The 27576-nt window shown below is 36.9% G+C and overlaps 1 protein-coding gene across 18 annotated transcripts in view; it reads left to right on the top strand.

The window, feature by feature from the left end:
- The window catches only part of CACNA1D (calcium voltage-gated channel subunit alpha1 D), a 201088-nt gene that overhangs the window by 53535 nt on the left and 119977 nt on the right, over positions 1 to 27576 (top strand). For all 18 annotated transcript variants that reach the window (XM_063348334.1, XM_063348325.1, XM_063348328.1 and 15 more), the window contains exons 4-7: positions 20351 to 20490; positions 24023 to 24165; positions 25564 to 25716; positions 26660 to 26856. In XM_063348334.1, coding sequence (XP_063204404.1) covers positions 20351 to 20490; positions 24023 to 24165; positions 25564 to 25716; positions 26660 to 26856 — 633 coding nt within the window. The remainder of the gene's footprint in view (positions 1 to 20350; positions 20491 to 24022; positions 24166 to 25563; positions 25717 to 26659; positions 26857 to 27576) is intronic.

Genomic DNA, 27576 nt, shown 5'->3' with positions numbered 1-27576 from the left:
ACTTTCCAAATTCTGGATTCAGTCCTGCTCCTTTTGGCTTAAAAGAGAGTATTGTTTAACTCTAGACATGAAAAATACACAACAGCACAGACATCATCAAGGCTTATGTAACATGGAAAAAGACAACTTGACGGAAACAACCACAATAATCCTTTTCTCTTCTATGAAAATTCATGTACATTTCAAGGATCCCCTGAAAAGACTCTCGGTGTGTGAAATGTTATGAAGGTCTTTATGTTTCTGTAGAAAGGATAAATGGCTAAGGTGCCCTGCTGAAATATAGAAACCTGGGACGCTTCAAAAACTACCATAAGAAATGTTGGTCTAATGTGAGTGGAAAAAATAGTGTCGATTCGTTGGTGGAGTTCAAGTGCTGACAAATTTGACTGTAAAGTAAGGATTTGAAGGCAGGGAGTTTAGAGAGATTCACTGAAACAGAGACATATAAGAAATGCATATTTTTAAGTTACGTAACAAATTTACGTGCATGCTTTGTCACACTGGGAAAATTGCTTTCTGACAGAAGGTAAATTAATCATCCTCTTTTGGATCAATTCAAATAAATAGGTGCAGAGGAAGGATAATAGGATGACTGTGTAAAGAAAACTTATTTCATAAGAGGGAACTGTAGCAGCATGACATTTTTCAGGTAGGAAAATTGAAGAGTGAAACAGAATCTCATTGGGGAACAGCTGCTTAAGCTAAAGGATAGTGTCGGCACAAGAACAATTGGGTATCAACTAGATGTGAGTAAAGTTACATTAGAGATTAGACGAGCTTTCTGAACACCCAAGGATGAGATATGGGAATCGACTTCCAGTAGGAGTGAATGGGACATTGCCTTTTGCAGGATTGGGCCCCCCAACTTCAAATATTACCTAAATGCTGTCAACGCTTCTGCCAATGAGTGCAGCAAAGAATCAAGAAATAAAAAACTGAACAAGTGCAAATCTGAATCTACTGACATATGAATAAAAGTCTCTTGATCTACACCCAAACCTAATAAAGTGCTAGACTGTATATTCTTTATGAAATTATTGTACAAAAATATGCTTTAAAATATCTGCAAAAACATGAAATACACAGAATTTATTCAGAACAGATAATTGGTGTTGTTGCTTCTTCTCATCAATAACTTTGAAATTAGTGATTGATGGGTTATTGAAGTACATTGAGAGTTCTAAGCAAGTAACTCACCTACTTCAAATAGCTATATAGTCTCTTAGGATTCAATAGTAGTGCATGTTTTGTTTTCTAAATGTATTTTTACTTTCTGTCTTATTCTTTATAGAATAAGAAAGATAGTATTTGTAAAGCAAAAGTCACTTCCTAAGTTAGAAAGGCCTGTAGGTATTATATATACTTTTTGTAATGATGAGGGATTAATTGCAGTGATGATTTATTGCAATATAGTTTCACTGTGATTTTTGAGCTCCTTTCCTAAGTGATAATATATTGGAAACATACAGATTAATGATAACCTGTGAAGTTAGGAATAAATGAGGTGCTTGGGCAGAAGTGCCGAAATGTCTCATACAGAGAAAGATACTGATGGAATTATAATGCAGGTACGACTAAAGATGGAGAACTATTTTAAATGTAAGTCATGTTTTTTTCTTGACTGTATGTTTGGTACAAGAGCAGTCGAGTATTGTAGATAGTGGCACAGGACAAGTATTATCTAATAGTGTGAAAATATTAAAATGTGAAGTGCATACCTGTTTTGAAACAAAACCTAGATTTATTTCTGAAAAGTGTTGTGATGTTAAGAATCTAACGATAGTTAAGGTTAATCATAAATAAGAGGAGTAAGTGTAATATGGCCTTCTAATTTCAGTGAAATCCTCCATTTTTTGTTTTTGATGTTTCTTTTCTGTTGAAGTAGGACTAGGTCTTTCAGCACACTTTTGCTATGGCGATCATAGGAGTGTTTTATGTAGCTCTACACCAAATACTGCTGTAGGAAATTACACATTTGCTGTACGCCTCACCAAAACTAAATGACATTGTCAGACAACAGAAAAATAGGTCTTTAAAAGAATAACTTCTATTTATGCCTGAAGAGTCATGTTCTGTGATAGATAGTGAGTCTGGAGTTGTTCAGTGTTGTTTCTTCTAAAATTCATATACTCATCTAATTTATCTGATTTTAGTGGTATTAGTACTGATTTGCACTAGAGGAGAATCAAGCAACTGATTTTCTTGTGGGGCTATGTTCCATTTTAAATAATTGAAACTTTAAGGCTAATCTGCCTTTCAAAAATAACAAATTATTCTAACCTATTATAGAATTGAAGCTGTCTTTGTGTTCCTGTTTTTGTCGTCTTCAATGGTTTAATACTCAATGCTGAGAGTAATCAGTGAACCTTTGTATTGTAAATATTATAATTTGTTGCTGTGACTAAATGAAACCTTGTATTTTACATTCTCATAAATGTCTGTTAGAAAAAAACCCTAAGCTTTTAATTCTGAGCTAAGATGCCACTTGTTAATTGTGGCTCGGGTACGTCACTTTTCCAGGAGAAAAGACAGATTCTTGGTCAACCCAACAAAAATAAAACTAAGAAATTAAGGTTATTCTCTAGTCAACGAGCACATCGTTCTCTCTCCCAGTGTGCTTTTACATGCCACTTTTTCTTCTTTGGCGTCTTTCATCTTTTAACTATATTTCCAGCATAAACTAAGCATGCAGGTTAAAAGCTTGTCGTTTTCTGTAAACTATTAATTATACATGGAGTACACATGTATTCAGTGCTTTGAAGAGCTTTCTTCAAGTCTTTAGCTCTGTCAAATAGGACAGAAGAAAAGGTTTAGTCTTATATGCTGTAAAAACCCAAATGGCTAGTTAATATTTAAAAAGGAAATGGTATCTTAAAGATCAGGTTTGAAATATGTGATCATGTTGAGAATAGAGGTTTGTTCCTTGGCATGGTCAGTACAGATTTTAACATTCCAAAATAAATCCGTGTTTTACTGTGATTCCTAAATCAACATATATACAAGTACTAGTAAAAAAATAAATGCATGCGGTCCCGGTGGTCGTTATGCAGTATGTTGCATTCTTAATTACTGCTTTTGAATATGTTCTATATGTATATATAATTTAAGGACTGTTTCTGCTTCTAGAATAGGCAGATTTTAAGTTATAATTTTTAGTAATCTGTGAGATTTTTTGAGGTCTTTAATTGTAATTATTGTTACATATTCTTCTGTGAGATGACTTTATTATAATGTACAAGGCAGAATTTGTTGCTGGTATTTTGGCCTATTTGTCTTTAAAAAAAACCCCAAACCCAAAATAAACAACAAAATCTTCCAAACATAAAGAAGTTCAGATGCTTAAAAAGGATGTGAACTAAGCCATGTAATATGGCTGAATTTCCCTGAAGGAGGAGGAAGGTGTCGGTTATGATTAATGTGAACAACATTTATGGCCCTCGAGATGTGACCTCTCGTTACAGTAAATGTGACAGGATGAATTACTTTCAATTACAGTGAACTACATTCAGCTACATTAGTTCTGACACACCTCACTAGGAGACTGCTGCTTTGATAGCTTTAACCAAAGGAAGAAAAGGCACAACTTTTGAGTGCAAATGTGTACGTCACTTGAGCAAAACCATTGGGTTCTGACTACGATGTGTTAATTGCCTCAGGTGTTACTCACTTCTATTACATCATTTGTTATTTCCACTGGCACTTTCAGGTTTATGCCTTGGGCACTGGAGAATATGAAAACCACCTTTTTAATATGCCATGTATAATAAATGTAAATGATGATTTTTTTCTTAAAAAAAAAGATTAGGTAAATTGTCCTTTTTTTTTTTTTCCCTCCAGATAGCAACCTGCACCTTTACTTCGAACTATGATAAGTGGGGTTTACTAGCTATCAGCATGACCCATTTGGTGTGGCGTAACTCCCTTAATGTTTATTAACACCATCGATTTATTCTTACAAATTAAATATATTGCAACACGGGATATTTATCACTGACAGAAGCAGTTGTTATAATGTCACTACTCTTTCCTCCAAGGTTCAATTATCATGCTTCAGTTTCTACCTCTAAGCTTTCATAGAAAATAAAAGATGCCCAGGGCAGAAGCCAACCTTTCACTTTTGCTGCAGAGGAGATGCCATCTATTTCACGCTGTGCTAAGTATTCCATCGAAACATGAGTAAAACAATGCCTTTGGCAAATCATAAGTTAGAAAGACCACTAAGCAAAAGAAATAGCTTTAATTAAAGCATTTTGTTTCTCTTTGAGGACTTGATTTGCAGTGTATTGAGCACTTTTTCTGCAAAGATGAAGATCCTCTTTTTAAATTCAAGGGATTCTGTTGTGGAATCACACTGGAAAACTTGCAATGTAAAATTGACAGTTAGGGAAAGAGACCAAAAAATGGTGGTTGCTTATTCCAAAGTGATTCTGAATTAAGGCTGTGTAGGGTAAATGCCTTTTAGTCTTCATCTCATGTTTAAGGGCTAATTTTCAAATGTTAGTTTTTCCAATATTTTCATGTTTGATGTTATAGTAGTGGATTGTGAAAATAGTTGTAAAAGTTACAATAGCTATTTTAAAAACCAATATGCAGTATAAACTTAAATCTATATGTTAGCAACTTACAGGCCGTAAGGTACAAAGATTTATATCTTCGTTGTTATTATTAAAACCTAAAATAGAATCATAAAACTTCTAGAGCTTTCTTCAAATTATTGAAACAGTGGGAGTCTAATAGCATTTTCAATTTGGTTATTCTGGCTGTGAAGTGTCTTTACTTAGGCAATCAGATTCCCTAAAAGTGATCACAATTCTTCTTTTTTTGTTTGTGCAACAAAAGAGAAGATTTAGGGGTGAATCTGAGTATCTCCACTGTTGTAAGTGGTAAGTTTGATACCAGAGAGATAACATAAATGGTTTATAATTGGTCAAATCAAAAAAAGGAGTTCATGGCCCAATCCTTATTTTCTGCCCGCATGGACAAAGCAGTATGGGTTAACAGATAACACATTAATAACAATGAGTTCTCTCCTGTTTCTGGAGGTGATGCATGCTATTAATTTAGTAATTTTCTTTATGTATTTTTAACAAACGATGGTGTTTCATGCCACCAAACCAAAGAGAAGCTTTACAACTAACTCTATCGGATTTATTGTCTTCTGTTTGTGCATTTAAGTCCTTATTTAAAAGTATTAATGGTACCTGAGTGTTTTTAGTTGCAATACATAGAATTTGACTTTTTGGCTTTACATGCCACCTAACAACTCTTCCTCTCTCCCCAACAAAATGTGAAAATCTGGATGGACTGTCCATGTGGGCCGAGGGTCATGACTAGAATCATCAAGTTCTGTCGTGTATATATATATATAAGAACATAGGAATGTCTAATAGGAATTCATGAGCACATTTACATAGTATGCACATGAGATTAAATTAGCCTAGCTTTTGGGGAATTCCTAATGATTGCTGTTTCATTTTTACAAGTATTGAAGTACATGAAAGCTGGAAAAATGCAGGGCTGACTATACTTGAAGATCTTGATGTGGTCAGTGAATTCTCTAGAAATCAAAGCTGATACCCCAGGTAGAGGAATAAAGGAAAAAAAAGACTTAAGATGCAGTTCAGGTGGGAATAATAAGAATAACAAAATAATCTTCCTGTTAAATAGTATTCTGTGTGGAGAAGTGGAAAATGAAATAAGAAATTCAAAACCTAAATGCATTTTCTGGGATGAGAAATGGTATAGGAATGAAAGGAAGAAAATTATTTTGCGTTGTAACTTTGAAATTGCAAGGATGTGCTTAGAAGTGTTTGAGATATTTGAGTACTGCTTACTGCCTTTAATATTATGGCTGGCTATGTGATTGAAAAAACCACGTGTAGTTGTTTGCAGAATCTGGAGCTGTAATTGTAGCAGCCACTGGAAGGGCGCTAACTAATGTTAGTAACATTCCACGAGATAGAAGGAAAACTGATTCATCCATAGAGAAGAAAGAAATTTGGCTTCAGGGCAGGCAGAGTCATATTTCACTTTCTATCAGAAATTGAAGATTTTCATCAGTGAAGTTTGATCTCTAGATCACAGGAAGTGAACAAAAAAAGTGTTTTTTCAACTTTATTCAGTTATTTCAGTTCTGTTTTTAGCGTGGCAAGTTTTCCTGATGCTTTAGCAATGGCTATCAGTAGTATTACATATGTTTATTTCTTTCAAAATTAGTACATTTTTTGTTACTTTTGTTGAACGCTTTTCTATCATGGTTAGAATGAAGAAAAGACTAAGGATTCCTGATGGTGCTATTACTAATATAAAACTAAATATGTTTCCATTTTTTAATGACTTTCCGTAAGAGTGGACCAGTATTGTAGCTGAGCAGAGCTGAATCAGAACGGGTTTACCACTGATCTGATTTGTGGACTGGGTACAAACTGGTGTCTTAGCTGTGCTATGTTTCGATTTTTTTCTTGGAGCACCTTTATATTTATAGGGAGCCATTCCACCTCTTAATATTTCTTTACCTTGTGCTCTATGTTTGCAATGTATGTCCAGGCTACTGTCCTTTTACTTTAGGAAGCAAAGGGCTTCCATTGAACGCTATCATTGCAACTGTATTTTCTCTACAGATCTACATTTTCTTGGTTCTGGAACAGCCAGAGCAGTCTGACCCTCAGATGTGTGATGAAAATGTTCTCATGTTCATTGAGCCTTTTTTTCAAGTTGAAAGAATTACAGAGGTCTTCCCTGTCATAGATACCCAAATACTTCCTGGGCACACAAAATGGAAATCTCCCTGCGTTTTATTGCTGCAGGGAAATACCAATTTCTGCAGCCAAATTAAATTTTGCATATCTGGAATTTACTACAACATCTTACTACAACTATTTCAACATCTTTATTGATGACCTTGATAAGGACATAGAGTGTATCATCAGCAAGTTTGCAGATGACACGAAGCTAAGCAGAAGTGTTGATCTACATGAGGATAGGGAGGATCTACAGAGAGACTTGGGTAGATTGGACCGATGGGCCAATGCTAACGGTATGAGCTTCAACAAGGCCAAGTGCCAGGTCCTGCACTTGGGCCACAACAACCCCACGCATCGCTACAGGCTTGGGGCAGTGTGGCTGGAGAGCTGCCTGGCAGAAAAGGCCCTGGGGGTTCTAATTGACAAGCGGCTGAACATGACCCAGCAGTGTGCCCGGGTGGCCAAGAGGGCCAATGGCATCCTGGCTTGTATTAGAACTAGTGTGACCAGCAGAAGGAGGGAGGGGATTGTCCCCCTGTACTCAGCACTGGTGAGGCCACCCCTTGAGCACTGTGTCCAGTTCTGGGCACCTCAATACGAGAGAGATCTCGAGGTGCTGGAGCGAGTGCAGAGGAGGGCAGCGAAGCTGGTGAAGGGCCTGGAGAATAAATCTTAACAGGAGCGATTGAAGGAGCTGGGACTGTTTAGTTTGAGGAAGAGGAGGCTGCGGGGAGACCTCATCACTCTCTACAACTACTTGAAAGGACGCTGTAGAGAGGTTGGTGCTGGTCTCTTCTCACAGGTCATTAGCGATAGAAAAGAGGGAATGGGTTCGAGCTGCAGCAGGGTAGGTTTAGGCTGGACATTAGGAAAAAATTCTTCCCAGAAAGAGTGGTCAGACACTGGAATAGGCTGCCCAGGGAGGTGGTGGAGTCACCATCCCTGGATGTGTTTAAGACTCGTTTAGATGTGGTGTTGGGGGATATGGTGTAGGGGAGAATTTTTTAGAGTGGGGTTGATGGTTGGACTCGATGATCCCAAGGGTCTTTTCCAACCTAAATGATTCTATGATTCTACAAGATATTATTTCATAACGAAGTCTTTTATCAGTGTAAAGTCTTTGATTTTTGATAATTTGCAGAATAAATTTTTTATTAAATAGACCCTTCAAGCATTTGGTTCAAAAACAACCACAGGAGAAGAAAAGTACTAGGAAGGACTTCTTCAGTAAACTGAGACCATCCAGGATAAAGTGGTGCTTTAAGATTTTCAGGGATATTGCAGGCCGTTCTCCTGTCAGTTTACATAAACACTTTTTTTTTTTATTCTTCACATTGTTGTTCTGAACAGTGTCTACAAGGAGTACTCTGTCCTGCCCTCTCCTATACTTGAAAGTTTATTTCACTAACATCATTGCATTGACGTTTTTATAGTTTATGATTTCTAATGCTCTGGCAGGTTGTCGGCTTCTAAGTAATGCAGTCTTCCTGGACTTGCTTTGGTGTTACCTTTTATAGTGCAGTACTGCACGTTACCTACTAACAAATATAAAGTAAATTAATGTGTATCTAAGTAGTTAAGAAATTCTTTCTAGAAGGAAAAAAAATTCCGAAGAGATGACAGAGCATGTAGCATGTCGCTACCAGAAAGGCATTACATCTTTCACAGTGGAAGATGTTATTTACCAATCATACCTTCTCCTCAGTATGGAATTGTCATATACACATCAGGTATTGCACTCAGTACCTTGTATGAAATTCTAGTGATGATCTGATGTTAGGAAATATTAAACAAGAAATTAAGAACTAAATACATATTTCTCTGATGAATTTTCTTAACACTGTTATCCCAATAGAAGGGATTCGCATCCGCTAGTACTTTTTAAAGCCCTTTTTGATTATTTTTTTTTAATATATATAATACTTTAATTCTGTAGCCTGTTCTGCTACAGAAGACCCAATCCTTGTCATGGAAGCTGACTGCTCTACAAAAGCAGAGGATTTGAGGACAGCGTTCTTTCCTTGATCTTGCTGGCTTGCAGGAGACAATGCTGGACTACAGGTGGACATAACTCCCTGGTAGACAAATGGTCAAGGAGTCTTCCATGTAAAACTTGAGAAGGGTGATTAGAAAAATTCCAATAAAGTAATAGACCTAACCATGTCCTCCCTTCATATTCTGAGACTTCACAGTCAGACCGGGACATACGGTAGGTTACGGATCTTGTTTGGGTGTTTGAGTTTTTGAAAGCCTTATTTCATGGGGATTTCTTTAACTTTCTCCACTGTAGTACCCCCCACCCCCCAACTCCCTCAAAAGACCCCAACAAAAACCCAAACTAAGACTAAATTATTTAGCCTTACATAATGAAAGCTTCTGTCCTGCTAAAGGTGTTTAGAAAAACAGATTGTCCCATTGGGTAGGCTTGTAACAAACCATTCTGTAGGTTTTAAACTGACAAAGGTAAAGCTCTTCTGTAGTCATATATCTGACAGATTAATGAGTGAAGTACGGTAATGAAACTATTCTGTTGGTCTTCCCCAGTTCTTTTGTAATCAAAGTGGAAATTAGATTTGCAATCAGATGGATAAATCTAGGGCAGAAAACACCTACTCAATGAATATGTCATTGTTCTGTTTCCCAGCTGACACTTAGCAGTGCAGAACATCTCTACAGAACCAATCTGTTCTCCGTATTGTTTTTTAATCTTTTTTTACAAAAAGTCCTTGGCATTCTTAAAACACAGCACTGGAACACTGTATAGCTGTCAATGAATAGTTAACCCACAAAAATGTTAGCTTTTTGATCTCCTCACTTCCTTTTTGTTTGGGATGCCGTATTTCTTTAGAGCGACTTGAAGAAAGCTTGCATGAAGTGTCTTCTGGAAAATAATCTGTCTGTTGGGATAGACTTCTGTTTAGGTAAGCTCACCTACATAAAAGCTGAGCACAAAGTGACCATTAGACATAGAAGAGCCACTCTTTTGCACGTTTTGGAACTGTAGTGGTCAAAGAATGAAATAAACAGATTGGAAAACTATGAAACAATCAGAAAGTGGACATAGGAAAAAGTGGAGATAGGCTTAAATCCAGGCTATTGCAGTATCACCTGAATAGGTTGACCACATTTTTATGACATTTTTTTAAAGAAAAACTATACTTTATATAGTATCAATATATGTGGTTTTAAGTACGGTTAGCAGGAAAATATCTGTGTACTCACAGAAAACATGAGGAAAACTCACATAGGAGTATTTTTAGAGCTTTTTATCTTGTGTGTTTCATATTGAAATGCTGAAATGTGATTGCTGTGATTTAATTGGTGAGATTTTGGTCTAGAATTTTTCTGTTTTAAGGAAAAATAATTTATTTTGGCTTCTGGAGATTCCCCCGCAACCCCCCTTGCCCTTCTTTTTAGTTTCTCTTTGAATGTTCTGGGAAGTCAACAAGTTCAACACTTGTTGAACACACAAAGTGGGCTTGTTACTAGTCTTTTAACATTTGAAAATGTTCCAAGTTCCAACATTATATATAAAAAATTCAGTGGAGAATTTACTGCTGTCAGTGTTCCTGTCTGTTTTCTAGTTGTGGGTTTCTCCATGGTAAGAGTTGAATTTATAGGGATTAGAAAATTCTCTCGGTTTATAAATTCTCAGAGAATTTGAAGATGTTTGCTAAAGTATCTGACACCTAGCAATGTTCTCACCCACTTGTTTTCTAGCCCAAACCTGCTATCTTACAAAGAAATAAAACTGCTAGCAAGTAACAAAATATATTTAACATTACTTTAATGTTTTATGACTAGATGCAGGTTTAATTCATCACTTGACACTGACTCTAGTCAACTATGTAAGGTAAAATTATGTGACAACGTGACAGTATGCATAAATATTGTCTCTTCTACTTTCGTTATTTTGCTGACCTTATTCTCTTGAGTATCATCAATTAGTGGGTGGCAGAAAGACATCCAAATAATTTGGATTCTATTCCAGTTATATTCTTTATTACTTACTTGGCCTGCTTTCTGTTGTGCAGTTCAGATTCTTTGGCGTACTGTGCTCAATCTTCAAATGGAGTTGTACGGATTTAGGATTGAATCTCACATGTCACTGCCTATTAGCATTTCTACAACTTACCTTTCACACCTTGCAAGTGTACAGTCAATGCGAAGCGATTGGTTCATTGTCCCTTTGATAATTTTTCAGTATATGGTAAATTTATGGGAGGTCTGTTGCAGTTTTAGTCATTTATGAGGTGATGTCAAAAATCATATCATTGACTGTGTTCAGAACACTTATGAAACAGAAGGATAGTCTGTGCCACTATAAGGGTATGTAAGAGACTGCGAGTAGTGTGTTTAATAGTGTGCATACAGAATGGTTATGTCTGTTGTTTCCACCTAGCTGTTGTTCAGCAAAGCTATGTATTACCTGTCAGACAGCAGAGAGAGTTCCGCCTAAATATAGCGTCGCAAAAAACTAGACAAAGAACTGGCGTTTTTCCTACTTAATGTTATGAGTGGAAAATAACGTATTTAGCGTATGTACTAAATAGAACTTTTACATGAGCAAAACCAGCATGGATCCACACAGATGCCTGTAATCAGTATGAAAATGTGTCATTTGGATGCAGCATGTTCCAGTCTGTACAAATGCTTGTTTACAGAACTGAGGTGTTTAACTCTACCTCCGTTGTTGTGTTATTCACAAGGTAATGTGGAAAATACACGATTAAAAATATGAGAAGCAATCACACTGAAAGATGAAATGCAGGTCTACAGTGCATTCAGAGGAAGTGATTACAGGAAATAATGAAAAAGAGCAATCAAAGTGTTAAACATTATCTGCTTATTCATCTATCTCTGGCTCCCAGAATCTGTCAGATGAAAGTATAGGCATTACTGCTACCTAAATCACTCTTTGAAGGTTGAGGTACTATTTCAGTGATATGTTATTCAAATGCTACTTCAGACTACATTGATAAAAAGGGGGCTTTAAGAAACTTAATTATGCTTAATTTTAATTATACTTCATCTCAATTACACTTCAGTGTATAGCTTGCACATCCACTTTGTTTGCTGTGCTCAGTACTTGAGATGTCCTGTTGAACATTCTTTTCTTGCAAGCGTAAAGGCCAACTTGAGATGCAGAGGGTAGAACTGCTATTGATTGGGGCTATAGCAAGTGATTGTGAATTCACAGTGAAAATTCTGTGAGTAAGATTTGTTGCTTGGCAGTGGTACTAGGAATGTGGAATCCCTTCAGTTTTATATAAAACTGGTTTATGAATGTTTATGATGTGTAGCACCTACTTAGTTGTACTCCTAAATATGGAGTTTGCATTTGATATTGACTTTTAAGTATCAGCCTTGCTATAAGTGCTAACTGCCAAAGCGTCTGGATCTGCACTGCGATGATGGTGTCCTGTAAAGAGCCTCAGAAGACTGGAGATATTTCTGGGCCTAATGCCAAATTCCTGCCCAGAGTTGCCCTGGATTTTACATGTGAGCCAATGTGTTCATTTCAGTTTTATTATTCCAGACTCTCACAACTAAAGCTATGTTCCTTACGCTTTTTGTAGTAGTTACTTTTGTAAATTCAAGAATCTGCTGAGATTCTGACTGCTGAACCGTATCATAAGGGTTAGGAAATGCATTCTCAAAGTTTCCCAAAACAGTCTTCTGAATGCATAAAGACATATTATAAGTTAATATATGAAAGCGGCTTAGCCACATCAGTACTCTTTCCACTAAATTCCTTCCGAATTTATGAATTTTGGAAAGAACTACTTGAATCTTTGTCCATACCTTCAGGAAACATTTTTCTTTAGCATATGTATCTTGATGGGATGCCTGTTTGATAAAGTTTTTCATCAGTTACTGTTTAAGGAGGAATGCTACTACTCAACTAGAAACATAGAGATAATTTAGTCACCAAAAGTGGAATCTATATGAGCAGTTAAATGATTCTTTAAAGTACAATATCTACACAAGCTGTGTCCTTTCACACACTGGAATCCTAGTCCTCAGGAATTCTGAGGTCTGTCCAGCTCTTTGTACTTCGAGACGTGGGGATGTGTGTGTCCTGGGGACAATGCTGGTCAACCATAAAATGGTCTCACGTACAAAGAATGTGCACTTGAAGTATGGAAACAATGGCTGTTGGCCCATATCTGTATTAAAAAAGTATAATTATGGATATATAATTATATTTTCTAAAGTTGCTGCAGAGCTCCTCTGTCAAAAAGCAAAGCTGCGCTTACAGGAACAGTAATGCAGACATCTGATGCAGTTGAGAGCAGTAGGTCTATTCCCTCAGGTGCATCAGGACTGATCAGGAAGACGCAACATAATTTAATTGAATTGATCAGAACACAAATCCTTAAAACATTGTTTGTCAAACTCTCCCTCCCTTTTTTGCTGTTATGTATCTAAAGACATAGTTAACTGAATAGTTATCACTGAATTCTTGAGTGATAAATAATTCTAATTCTTCTAATAAAGGGAGAGTAATTTCCATGTCTATTCTAGGAAGTAAATTATTTCATCAGCTATAAAAGCAGAAACAAAGCTTTAGTGCCGTTTTCTTTGTGCGAGGTATATGGATTTCTTGTTTTTTTTTTATTTTCTATATTGGGAAACTGCTACAGCATTTTCCACATGTGGGAATAAATAGGTTTACGTTCCTTTTCTTTTTTTAGTATTACTGTGGTGCAGCTCACAAATGATTTTCAGGGGATCACAGGTATATGAAGTGAAAAATTAAATTATTTTGAAATTCAAAACCCAGTTACTTTTCTGTGTTATAAAAGCATTTTGCCAATGGCTTAATTGGAAAGAATGGCTGTTTGTCAAAAAGATAAATGGCTTTGTATGTTGTCAAGGCATCAGTCACACATCTTGTTTAATAGCACATTATTGATTATTAGTTCCCAAATCAAGAATGTCAATGTATCTGGTTTTGCGTATGTCTAAACCGCAGAAAGTTGCTCAGTTTGGTTACTTCTCTTAAATTGAGTCACTTTATCTGCTAAGCAGTTTTTACTGTGTGTTACTCTTGATGCAAAAGTGTATTTCCCCAGTTAAGAAATAACTCCCATCTCTGATGCCCAGAAAGTAGAATTAATATGAGAAGACTTAATTACATAGTATAGTAGGTTAAGGTTTTGCAAATTAATGGCTTTTTATTTTGAAACCATTATCTTGTGAGACATCTTAAGCTAAATGCAGAGTTTTGGTGCCTCATACTGCAACATGTAACAGTAGCTTTGCATTATTTCTTTCTGAGATTTTGAAAAAATTAAGATAATAAATGATGACTAATATACACCATCTGGTGGTGGGGGGGGAAGATTTCTTCCTGAGCAACAGGGTTTCTGCTAAGCTGATCTACTTAAAATAAGAAAGCAAATGCATTTTTTCTGCTGAGAAAATGAAGTTCTAATGACTTCACTGAAACTCAGTGGATAAGGGTAGCCTTTGTTTTGTACTCCATGATCAATATCAAAATGGAGCTCGCGGGTCTCCATCAGAAAGGCAGTGTATCTTATCTGTCCTGTTGTTCCATCATCTATTCAGAAAACAATTGCTGAGACTTGGAAGATTTTGAGCAACATTAACAAGAGTTAGACAGCCATGCAGGAATCAGCCGCCTGTAAAGAGAGATGACCTATCTCTGGGTGATATCCAATCAGTGAACAAACTACTATTAATCTATACAGCCATAGGATTAGATCCTTAGTAATACAGATATATTTTTGTACATCATAACTTCTTTAGATTTACAGCTGGCAGGTTTTTTTCTCTGCTACTTATTTGATGCAATACAGACCTAAATGCAATAATAGATATTAGAATTTATGTACAATATCTAATTTAATCTGTGCAGTTTCTTAGAACTAAAATTGTCTTCTCAGTTTCTTTTAATACAGATTTTTTTTTTCAGGCAGTCAATTACTCTTAGTATTTCCTTATTTTTTGTTTGGTTGTCTTGTTTCTTAGTGTTCTTACTTCCATTTTTAATGAAATCAAGTATTCGCTTAAAGATCTCAACTAATTCAAACAAAATAAGATGTGCAGGGATAGTCTTCTCCACTACAGAGAAAAGAAAGCAGATAAATATGTGCATCATAAACTGTTAGAATTACAATCTTTGGTCTGTATTTTTAAATTAATCTCTTACTATTTCAGATTTATTTTTACATAGCAATTCTACATTAGCAGCTCTTCCAATAATACTGAAAATGGTAGGATAGATTAAACTTCATTTACTTTTGAGTAATGGTTGCTTGAACTCTGGACATGCTAGGTGATGTATGGCCTACAGATGTATCTTGGTTGCAAAGGCAAAAATTGATGTCCATAGTGACTGGTAAGAAATTATGGAAGTGTGAGAAGGGACTGCCAGTACCTTCCTGAGGGTGAGCAGGTTGTTAACTTTGCAGTTTTTGTTAGAACATGTTGGCTGCCTACTTATTTAAAAAAAAACCAAAACAACAGGCTGTAAATAAAGCACAGCCTGTACTTTGAATATTGTTAACTGCTGGGCCAAATCATTCATCTGGCATCTGAGAAAGACGCAAGTTGCAATTTTAAAAAAAAAAAAAAAAGGCAAAAAAAAAAAAAAAAAGTGAGTGTGTGAGAGCATGTGTCTTTGTTTAACCCCAGCCAGGAGGTAGGACCATGCAACTGCTCGCTTACTCCCCCCAGTTGTGATGTGGCAGGAGAATCAGAAGAGTAAAAGTGAAGAAAACTCCTGCGTTGAGATAATTGATAGAGCAAAAGCTGCGCACGCAAGCAAAGCAAAAAAGAAATTAATTCACTGCTTCCCATCAGCAGGCAGGTGTTCAGCCATCCTCGGGAAAGCAGGGCTCCATAACAGGTAACAGTTACTTGGGAAGACAAAATGCCCTAACTCTGAATGTCCCCCCTTCCCCCAGCTTTATATGCTGAGCATGGTGTCACGTGGTATGGAAGATCCCTTTGGTCACCTGGGGTCAGCTGTCTTGGCCGTGTCCCCTCCCAACTTCTTGTGCACCCCAGCCTACTTGTTGTCAGAGTGGGAGCAGGAGGAGAAAAGGCCTTGATTGCTTAGCGACAACTGAAAACATTTCATCCTGAATCCAAAACAGTACTACACCAACTGCTAGTAAGAAAATTAACTGTATCCCAACTGAGACCATGATAGCATGAAAGAAAAAGAAAGGAAGGAAAGGAAGAAAGGAGGAAAAATGAAATGCTGGAAAATAATAGGCCTCTCTGATTGTAGATATATAGATACCTGTGTTTGTTTTCTCAAGATTTTCAAGAAATGGTGGCTGTTGGATTGCCCAGTGGCTGTTGTTACAAAACATGTTTCCCTTATGCCATTGACTCTGTTAATAGCATCATCTGTGATTGTATCTTTTATACATTATGGATATATGTTTGTAGGGGCAAATTCTGGAACCAGGCGTATATATGCTTTACGACAGGGAGCAAGGATGGAAGGAAACACTTACATTTTTCCACAGAAAGAAAGGAAAACTTTCATAGTGTTCAACATTATGTAGAATGCAGGGGCTTTTACATGCTGAATGTGTAGCGGGTGTACGTAGTTGTACATGCCCTGAATTTATCTGTACTTTCCCTGTGATAATGTAAGAATTATCATAATCATATCAGAATAATAGAAATTACGGAACTGTTAACTGGGAGAGACCTCTGGAGGTTACCTAGTCCTTCAGTTCCTGGCAGGACTGTTGCCAGCAGTAGGTCAGGTCAGCTGTACCTTTGCCTACTTGCATCTTCAGAAGTTCCTGCTTTGAAGCTGCCTGTTCCCATTCTGCACTACCCTTCTGATAAAGAAAGTTTTCCTAACATTCTGTGAACCTCTAAACCTGCAGGTTGTGGCTGTTTCCCCTTATTTTACCATGTGCTGCTACTTAGCATTTGGCTTCATAGTCTTTTTAACCCCCCTTCAAGTAGTTCTAGTCTACTGTTAGACCTTCACTTAGCTTCCTCCTTGCTGGAGAGGAGATCTTTCCTCACTGGAGTCTGCACTTTCTCAACACCCTTTTTAAACTGAGACCTGAAACTGTAGTAGTGTTGCAGCTGAAGTAGGGTTTCATATATTAAAGCTTTAAACTAATTGAAGTAGGTGCTTAATATATTAGAACTGTAAATTAGAGTAGGAGCTTCATTTAAGAGACTGGGTGCCTTAAGGCTGTACAAAGAGCAGATGCAACAGTTGTAGTACTAAATGTTAGAACTTATCTCCTATCTTTTAAGAAAGAATGCTTTAGGTCAATATAACCTTGTAGTAGAAGCTTATCTCTCAAAACAAGGGGCCCAGGGTTACTAAGGAATGCAGAGACTAGTCAAAGCTAACACTTTTGATGCGCCGGCAAGAATAAAGGGGTTGAGCAGAGGCCTGCAGTTCACCCAGAAGTTACAACAATGAAGAGGAGTGGAGGAAGTAAACGACCACCAGATGTCTCTGAAGACCACCAAGAGACTCTAGTGCGCATGTGGGAGTGGGCAGTAACCTGTAATAATGAGTTAATGAATAGGTAATAATTTCTTGGAAAACTGGTGAATATGCGTACATCGTATGTATTTAAACTGTACACCTAAATCCGTCCACGCGCACATTAGGTGGAGCAATCCCCTGTGCGCCCGGCACTGCAATAAAGAATGCCTGCTTAATAGTCACTGAGGCTATTGAGTCTTAACTTCGGCATTTCACGGCATCATAGCCTCACAGCACTGAGGTGGATAATAATTTCCCTCTCTGCACACCACGCTGTTCCTAATACAGCCCAATATGGAAGTTGTCTGATTTACAGTGAGCGCCTGTTTAACTCAGTGCCCAGTGTGACTTCCAAGTCCTTTCTCAGCCTGTATTTAGGTGGGACTATCTAACTGGGGTGCTGAACTTTGCATTTTTCCTTGCTGAGATTCTTGTGGCTTCTGTTGTTCTAGCTGTCAAGGTTTCTTATGGTCCACCTGTGAAGTGACACACACTGACCTTGAGCCCACCACTGGGTTTAAAAAATAAGCTTGTCTTACATCCCATATTGTTTGAATAGAATGTTTGCAATACTGCTCAGGAAGTAAGAAACGGTCCTGCTTCCATACAAGGGAAATAAAATAAACAGGAACAAGACCAATATTGTTTTAAAAGATGGATGCTAAGTGATAGGGTAGAGTTGTTAGACTTGAACTGTCACATTGAAGTGAACTGCAAGGGTATGTGACTGTTAGGCAAGTTACACCAGGACTAGGACTGGTGCCTAGCCCAAATAGCAGAAGAGCGTTAGAACATTCTTTGAAGGGGAACAGTGGAGGGAAAAGATGCTTTTTAGGATGGAATCTGGTAGGTTGATGCGTGGAATTAAAATGTATATATTTGCCTGTAATAACAGGACACTGGACGTGATGACCCAAGAAGTTATCCTGGCCCAGAAGGTCCCATCCAGTCCTGTGTCCTATGTTCTCTTTTATGTAAAGAAGCTGTTGAAATTTTGCATATATGAAACTTCCTCTCTCTCCTGTCTCACCTTTTCTTTTACTATGATTTTGATATATATTTTGCCCATAGCAAATGCCAACCATAATATTTTTTGTCTTCCTTATGTTGTCTTACATTATTTATCTTTCTATATCGAAGCTGCAGACTTTGTTATATGCAGGGAGACAGAAATAGCCGTTACTGTGAAACGTGTACATGGTAGGATTTGCTTGAATTTAAGTGTTATTGCAGTATGTTTCTCAGGAAGGCTGATGATTCATATTATTGTAACATCTGTGGTGCTCTCTAGCCAAACAAATGTGATGACTTTTGGTGCACAAACCATCACATTTCTCTGAGGTCATTTCACTTCTTGTTATCCAGTAATTCTTCCAGTTTATTGATGATACATTAAGTAGAAGGGACAACTGAAATAAATTAAGAAAAAAATCTGGAGAAGGGAGTGAGGAGAAGGAGGATGTCCATCAGTTTGACTGGGCCAGGAGCTCTCATGCAAAATATAATGCAGCTGAGGAGAAGCTGTTTTGGGTGAAGCTCTCCAGAGTTTATGAAGTGTACTCAAAGCAGAGGAAAAAGGCAGGAGTATGGGACTGAGCTGAGTAGAGAATGAGATCCAGGAGTCCTTGCTTTGCCCTGGGAGTACACCTTACCTCTCGTTGTGATGCCAGCGTGTTGCTTGTTGGAGATGAAGACCTGGAGAGGAGTATCTAGTTTATCGATAAGCCTCTTCATTTATTAAGTCACCAGTGTCAGATTTATAAATGGGTATATCACAGCCTATACATAACTAACCCTAAATGGCCTTTTCATGGGGAAAAGAAACCTAGCCTCTCAAAGACTTTGCACGTGAAATATAAAGATCTTTGTTTAAATTGCAAATGATCAAGGCTTGGGGTTTCTTTGGTTGTATGTGAAAGTGCCAAGCTGTGTAAGAAATAACAAATACATAGTTTTGTGTGTAATGTCTGTGCTATATTTGCGTATATGATAGTAGAAGATTGTAATCCTTACTGAGCAATTATAGTCCATATAATTAACGCTGTGTGTGATAAGTGAGCAACATCATGTGTTCCTGAACAAGCTTTAAAAAGTGAATCATTTTCTTTGTGTCTTTTATTCTCTACTCTAATATTTGCATAGCAACAGATAACTAAATAAGGTATTATACAAAGGGATGAGATGATGATTTCTGAAGGTAAAAAGAACAAGTGTGTTCACTGATCTGTTTTGGTAGCAGTGGCTTTTACAATTTATGCAAATCAATTATGCTGTTACTATAGAAAGAAGGAGCCACAAAAAATATGTTATCCAATTAGCCCGGAAAAGAGATTCAACGTATAACTCTCTTTTAAGTAAGAATTTTCGTAAAATGAAGAAACTAATAATGTTTAAAGAAAGCAGTGAAAGAAATCTGAAGTTGTAACTTCAGTGATGGCGAGGTGGTGATCCATTAACTTAAAATTTCTTCAAGCACATTAGGGTGATTTAAAGAAATTCCACTGATGTGGAAGGAAGATTAAGTCAATGTAAACTTCCACATCAAGATGAAAAAGTTGCAAGACTGTAAAATTAAATGAAGACACTCTTAATTAGCTCGTAACTTTTTGAATCCCCTTAGTATGGGATAATGCTGTCTCAAACTCCCTTATTAGGCAGAACTCTGTGGGTCCTAATTAAATAAAGGCTGACGTAATGAACAGTGAAAGTAAGTATACCACTGTATACCTTTTTAAGGATATTACCAGGGCCCTCTTCTGCAGCATTTTCTGGTCTTAATGAATGTGAAGAATCCTATTGACCTGGAAGGGACTATTTGCTTAAGCAAAGGTAGAGTATACTTCCATGTTTGCAGAAATAGAGCCTTTTTCTCTCACAGAATGTGAAAACAGGAAAATCTCATGCAACTACGTAATTATAACCTTGTCAGTACAGCTGTCATTAATTACTATGCAATTAAAACCTGTAAAATAAATTGCCATGAAGTATTGTATGTCCTTAGTCCTGATCAATATAACTTAACCACTTACTGCAAATTCTAACTAGTAAAAGAGCTGTTAAATTACGTTGTCTTTCATTATACTTTTTTTGTTTTTTACAGGAAAAAGTAGAATATGCCTTCCTGATAATTTTTACAGTGGAAACATTTTTGAAGATTATAGCATATGGATTATTATTACACCCTAATGCGTATGTTAGAAACGGATGGAATTTATTGGATTTTGTAATAGTAGTAGTAGGGTAAGTAACTTATCCTTCATTATACAAAGATTTAAAATCTTCTTTACAGTGAGGTAGATGCAGGTCTGCTTGGCTGTGAGTAGTGGCCTATGCTTGATTTCTGTTCCTTTGGAGTAAAAGAATGAACTGATATGAGCGAAAAACTGAAAACAAAGTCCTAGAAGTTTTCAGTGCTATCTGTTGCTGCAGGCTATGTCACACAATCAGCTTTATAGTAAAAGTTCCCAGGGAATTCTGAGTTCTGCCAAAAATTTTCCTTGGTTGTTGTTTTGCAGAATGTTTTCCATCTGATTTTTTCCAAGGTGAACTCCTGATGTGCGATAAAGGTTTAGGTCCATACATTGTTATGTCATTTATTCATTTATCCCTATGCTGCAGTTATGTGGCCTTCATCTAGTCTATGAAGACCTCTGGGAGAATCCACATGCTTCAAAGTGGAAGCAAGTGGTCAGGGGAGACAGAGTTAACTGAGTCATTCCTTGACCTTCCCAAAATCTGAGGAAAATACAACACTTAAGTACTTTCCTTTGAGGGGCTGTGCATCAGGCCCCATATATATATGACTTTGGCTTGCCTTGGGGAGAATGTATGTTAAAAATGCAGTTTGTATTTTTGTTGTTGTTGTTTTTTGTTTGTTTTGTTGGTTTTTTTTTTTTTTTTTTTGCCCTGTGCGCCTTGCTGCACTAGGAAACCCTGGAGAGTTTGTTCTGCTCCTCAGAGGAGTGACTGCTTGGGCCCAGAAGCATTGTGCTCATGTCCTTATATTAAGGGAAAGAAAAAGACGCAAAGTAAAGGAGTTTGCGGTAAAGCATTGTTAAATGTGGGCAAATATTATGAATGTATGAATACCCAATTTATAACTGTTTGATTCTGAGATAGTAAATGTTGCTGAGAAGATTGTATTTGGGCCAGTTGCTTGGTATTCGGGCAGTTTTGGTCCAGGACTAAAATTTGTATATAAATAGATCCTTCATCAGGTCAGGTCATTCTCAACAGATTGGCCTCTGTGCCTGAAGGGGAAGCTTGGTGGGTGGGTGTGGAGACTACCACACATAAGAGCTTTATTCTCTTGCCAGGCAGTCACTTGAATAGACCTCTTCCCTCTTGTCAAGTGACCATGGAGTTACAGTAACCCTGGAGCAGTCTAATTAACATGACCTCTATCTTTGGCTGTGTCCTAAATACATGATAACTAAAAAATTTTCCATTAACTCATAAAATGCTCATTATTGGAAGCTAAATCTAGTTAGGTCAAATGCTCAAACTGAATACAAGGAAAATACAAAGAAAAACGGAGTACATCTTATCAGATACCTAAAATACCACACTAAGATTTAAATCCTAGCTCAAGACCAGAAGCTTTGTAATATAAAATTATTGTGTAGGTTGTCATCAGTCTGCCTGGAAGACAAGGTGGACCCTTCATAACTTATCAGGCACTGACAGAACTGAGCAGTGTTTTTATTCTGGCACTCTGTGAGCAATATTTTTGTTTCTTCTTTGAAGAAGAATACAATCCAGATAAGCAAGTAAGCAAGCAAGCATAAGTCCATTTATTTAATTAATACTTAAAAGCCAGGTGAAAAATTGATTTTTATATATAACCCAAGGTGGATATGGAATCAATTCTAGATCTGATTCCATTTGACTAGTTTCATTGTGAAATTTCATTAGGTATTTTAGTAGCTTTAAAAGAGCTGCTGTGATGTCCCCTATTGAATGTATTAGATGAAATTTGCTTCATGTGCTTTCTCAGCAGAAGCTGTAGCAGTCCAAATGCATAAATCTTAATTATACCAAAAGAAATCTCTGCTAGGAAAAGGGAAGCATGTATAGAGACTTTTTTTCCACTGCATCAAATTTGTCATTTAAACTTTGGTAAACTCTAGATGAATATAAATGTCAGTTTGAAAAGTGATAAAGGAGATCGATGGTTTTATAGCTAAATGGCTTTATGTATAGGATAGGCATAAAATGACAGGGCTGTAGACATAGCTGTGAATGATGTTTTCTCCTGTCTTTGTCACTTCTTTCTGAAACCAGAGTATGAATTACTTTCAGAGCAGTCTACAGATTGCCTGGGTACTATGCCACATAATTTCCATTGATTTCTGTGAAAGAATAAGTTCCTGGTTGAGAAGGCTTTCATAGCACCTTCCTATGCCTGTATCCTTTTAACTTTCTGAATGATGTATGGACTGACAGACTGAAAACAACTTCTCTTAATTCGGGACTTGATTCAGAAGTCTGTTTAATCGTGTCTGCCTTTAGAGCATGAATAGTCACTCTGAAATCATTGAGATAGCTCATTTTCTTAGAACTATGCTTCTATTAAATTATAGGGCTGAATCAGGACCTGAAATATTAAATGTCTGGATTTCCATGGTTATCGCAGTATGTAGGTTGCTGGTGTTCATTCTAAATTCTGTAGTTATTGTGCCTGGGTTTCACTCTGGAAGGGGGATGGAGCAGAATAGGAATGGGTTTTGACTGATACAAGTCAATTGCTTACCGGGGGGAGAGAAAGTCTTCAATATCCTAGTTTGGGCAACCTATTAAATGTTACATGATTTCTAGCAACTATTCAGCATGACAGAGTTGTGAACCAGAGTTGTGAAAAATTTTCTTGACAAATCCAAAAACCTGCATATTTCAGGAGTCCTTTAGAAGTGTGAAACATTTTTCAGGATTACAAAACTCTGACTTGATAATCCTTTCAGAAGTTCATCCTTTCAGAAGTTCAGTTTTGCAACTACTGAACTACAGATTCTGTGCAAAGGATAATAGAGTTAGCATGGTCTAGCCACAGTCTAGAAAACCATGCGTCTGAAATGCAGGTCCAAACAAAAATAAACCTAAGATTACTTTGCACTTCAACCACTTGTGCCACTTTGAATTGCCACCAGAAGCGGGAAAGAAAAATAAAACTCTTGTTTTACAAAGTGTTCTAATGAGTGACTAGTTCATTTCTGCAGTGAAGAAATACAATATAATAAGTGAGTCATCTGAGAATATTTTTATCTTCAAAGATGTTATGTGTAAGAAACAAATCTTTTTGGTGTTATTAAATGTTGGACTTCAATTATTTTTCATATATTCAGTTTTCGCTGACTGTATTTAGGTTATTGAACCGCAGTGTCACTTGGAGTTCATATATTCCACCAAACTTGGGTGGTGGAATTGTAATTATCTATTTCATGTTGTAAGGAGAAGACAACTAATTCTCCAAACCTTACAGCTCAAATGTTTGAACAAAGAAGTGGCAAAGTAGCTTCATTTATTTAAAAATAGCAGATTGTGTATAAAAGCAGAATGTTAATTTATTTGATACTGTGTGATCATTGCTCTCTGGAGGGATTAGAAACTATTGCACTTCATAACTCTTCCTGTCATGGCTTAATGTGTAAATATACCTCTCATTTTGACAGCTGAACAGCTTTTCAGAATTCTCTGTAGTTCAAGTAATTTCCTAATGCCTTTGACTGCATGGTAAATGGGTGGTGATGACCTTACCCTTCATCTCATTTTCTAGATTATTTAGTGTAATATTGGAACAATTAACCAAAGAAACAGAAGGTGGCAGCCACTCAGGTGGCAAACCTGGAGGCTTTGATGTCAAAGCCCTAAGAGCCTTTCGTGTCTTGCGACCTCTCCGGCTTGTATCAGGAGTGCCCAGTAAGCTCTTTTCTATTTAATTCCATTGGAGTGAATACTGTAACTGGTCTGACTATTTAACTTTCTTGTTCCAGACACTAACAGAAATGAGATAATATAAAGTTGATTTTTTGTTATCTGGTTATGTATATAGTGGGTTTTGAGATGAATGATAACCTATTTCAAGTTGAACAAAAGATGGTGAATTCATTCAGTGTATGATCTTCTTACATAGTTCAATAAGCAGACAGGGGAATACACTTCCTTTTTAGAAGCTTTATATAAAAGTAAATTACGTGTTAAAATGCAAATACACCAGAAAAAAAAATCAGATTTTTTTTTTATTCCAAAACCCTGCAGATCTGAAAGTGTAGGTGGTCCTAAAATAGTTTATATGTTGGTAAGTGTATGCCAAAGCACATTACGCATTTCATATTTCCTGCCCCCTCCAATGCACATGAATGCCTTCTGTTTATCTCAGAGCTAACAGATAAATTAGGAAACTTAAAAAATAGAACAATATTACTTAAAGAAAGCAGTTCATTTTTCTGAGAATCTTTCCTGTTTTCTTTTAACACATTATTAATTACTGAAGCTATTTGGGCAGAATAAGAGGTTCAAGGCTTACAATTCAGCTCTTCCCAGACATTCAAAAGAATCCTAATGCTGTGTTTATTATATCATAGTCTGTTACATGGAAAGGATCGTGGTGGTATATATTTAGCAAAAGGACTTCAGTGAAGAAAGAAACAGTCTTATGAAACGTCAGAAGGGAAGTCTATTAAAATAAAAATGAGCCATATTTTCTTCTCACTGTGGCAGCTTCATTAGTCTAGGATTTACTTCTTTTGGTAAGACAAAAATTTGGCTAAATATTTAATTAAGGAGAAAAGAAAAATTAAGTAGTTCTGACAGTGATGTGAGGGATAAATGATGAAAAAGTAAGTTGGTTCAGAGTAAAAAAGTGTTTTCCTGGGTAACTACTTCATTTATCCCTCCACATCAAAAGTAGTTCTGCAATTGGCTGAACATACATATTCTCAGGACTTGCCACAAAGTTGTGGTTGTGGTACAGAACTTTTTAAAGGTCATATAAAATGACCTACAGTCACACACTGACTACATGCTCTTTGTTTCTAAAAAGCCATAAATTCTTGTGGCGCATTTGAAGGATTGACTTCGCTGGTATAACCTTTATTAACAGAGGAAATAATGAGACTTTGACACAAAGTCAAATACTTACAAAGTATTTTATGTTATAGGAACAGTTTTTGGCTCTGGGCAGTAGAAGTTTCTTTAAAACTGATTCACTCTGTGTGCCTGTATCATTAATTTCTAATAGTGTGTAATTATAGAAAATTTGGTAAGGCAATACAGAGAAGCCTGGTTCATCTCTTCTATTCTCTTTTTTTCTTTTAGGTTTACAAGTTGTCCTGAACTCCATTATAAAAGCCATGGTCCCCCTCCTCCATATTGCCCTTTTGGTATTGTTTGTAATCATAATCTATGCTATTATAGGATTGGAACTTTTTATTGGAAAAATGCACAAATCTTGTTTTCTTGTTGATTCAGGTAAGTCGTGAAACTGTTGACTAAATTAAGGGACTAATTCTGTTTTCTTTCAAGTCTGTGGCATTTCAGTTTGAAAGAGAACAGGGGCCAAAGCACTAGAACAGTTGTAACCCCAGTTTTCACAGTATTTCGTAATTTTAGGAAGAGTGCATTAAATTTAAAAAAACAACAACAACATAAACTAGTTGGAGACTGGAACATGCTCTGAATAGGTTTTCATTTCTGAAATGTGTAACTGAAATGTCAATAGTGAAAATAGTAAGTGTGACTATCCTCAAAAGACAACTCAATAGTTTTTTCTGATCTCTGCTTGCTGAAGAGCTAGATAGTTTTACAGGGAAGATACAGTCTCCCGACTTCACAATCTGGCAGTGTCTCTCCTTCAAGGTTGGGGCTGTGAGGTAAGAAGGGCAGTTCTGAAATGAGCAACGAAAGAAAATAATGTTCCTCCGTCCAGGTGAAATGATGAAATGCAAGTGTTTGTTATGGGAGAATTATGAAGGAGTGAAACATCACAAGGCGGTATTTGACGGCTAAACCTATGTTTCTGTCAGCTAAGTAATGAAGGAGACTATATGTAGGAAGAACTAGTCCAGGCCTGTTTCCCTGATGGTCCGTATTTAGTATGAAGTGAAGAAATGGCAATGAAGAGAAAAAAAAAAAATAGCACGGGGAGATTCTAAAAAGATACGTTGTATTATTACATGTTTCTTTCTACTGTTTAAATCCTCAAGTTCTTTTATACAATCAGTTTTGATTCAGCCTTATTTTAAGGCTATTAAGGCCCAGATACGAGAGACACTAAAAGCTCTGAAGCTCCCACAGGTTGCCTTTCTCAGCATTTCTCAGGTTGATTCCAACAGGGTTTATAGTTTGTCATGCAGAGAGTTAACTCGCAAAAATTTGAGAACTTAAAGTTCTGGTTTTTATGGTCTCTTTTCAGATATACTAGTTGAAGAAGATCCAGCACCTTGTGCGTTCTCAGGGAATGGGCGTCAGTGTGTCATGAATGGCACTGAATGTAAGGGTGGATGGGTTGGACCAAATGGAGGCATAACCAACTTTGATAATTTTGCATTTGCGATGTTGACTGTGTTCCAGTGTATAACCATGGAAGGATGGACTGATGTGTTATACTGGGTAAGTTCATAAATCACTGAGCTTTGTTTCCTTTTAAACAAGCTTCAATGTTCAAGGGAGAAAGCGACTGTGTTTTACCATACTGTCAGTGGGAAATCTTGGTGAGTTTTGCAGGAGACGAGCTCAGCTGCATACTTTTTCCAGTCACAGCATCTTACTGGACTCCTCAGGCTAAAAAGACATTTTTCGAAACAAATTTATTCATTGCTTATTTTTGCCTATTCCATTTGGATAAATGTGGTATTACATTTATATCCTTTGGACTAGCATTTTTTCCGTGCAAGCCTAAGGTTTTTAAGTATGAGTATGTCTTTTCTGATTAAGCTTAAGAGCTCTCTTTTTGCAGTATTTCTACAAAATACTTCAGGATATTAACATAAATTAGAACAAAGCAAGTTCTCAACCATCATTGCTTGCTATGGGGACTGCAAACCATTTGTTAACCATTCAGAAACAACAAATCACAAGAGCTGTGAGCCTGACATTGTCTCCGTAGAAGCAGCAAAAGGTATTAAAAAACCTAACTGTTTAAACTCCTGCCCTTAAATGTCCCTCTGGCATCAGGTACGGACGCTTGTTGTGGTTTAACCCCAACAGCAACTTAGGACCATGCAGCCTCTTCACTCACCCTCCCATTCCCCTCCTCAGAAGGGTAGGGAGAAAAGGAGGGGAAAGCGGGGAAAAAAACCCCTCGTGGGTTGAGATAAAGGCAGTTCAATA

The sequence above is a fragment of the Chroicocephalus ridibundus genome, chromosome 10 (assembly GCF_963924245.1).
Source record: "Chroicocephalus ridibundus chromosome 10, bChrRid1.1, whole genome shotgun sequence".
NCBI classification, from domain to species: Eukaryota; Metazoa; Chordata; class Aves; order Charadriiformes; family Laridae; genus Chroicocephalus; species Chroicocephalus ridibundus.
The sequence above is the reverse complement of the archived record's forward strand: the minus strand, read 5'-3'. Positions and strand labels throughout refer to the sequence as shown.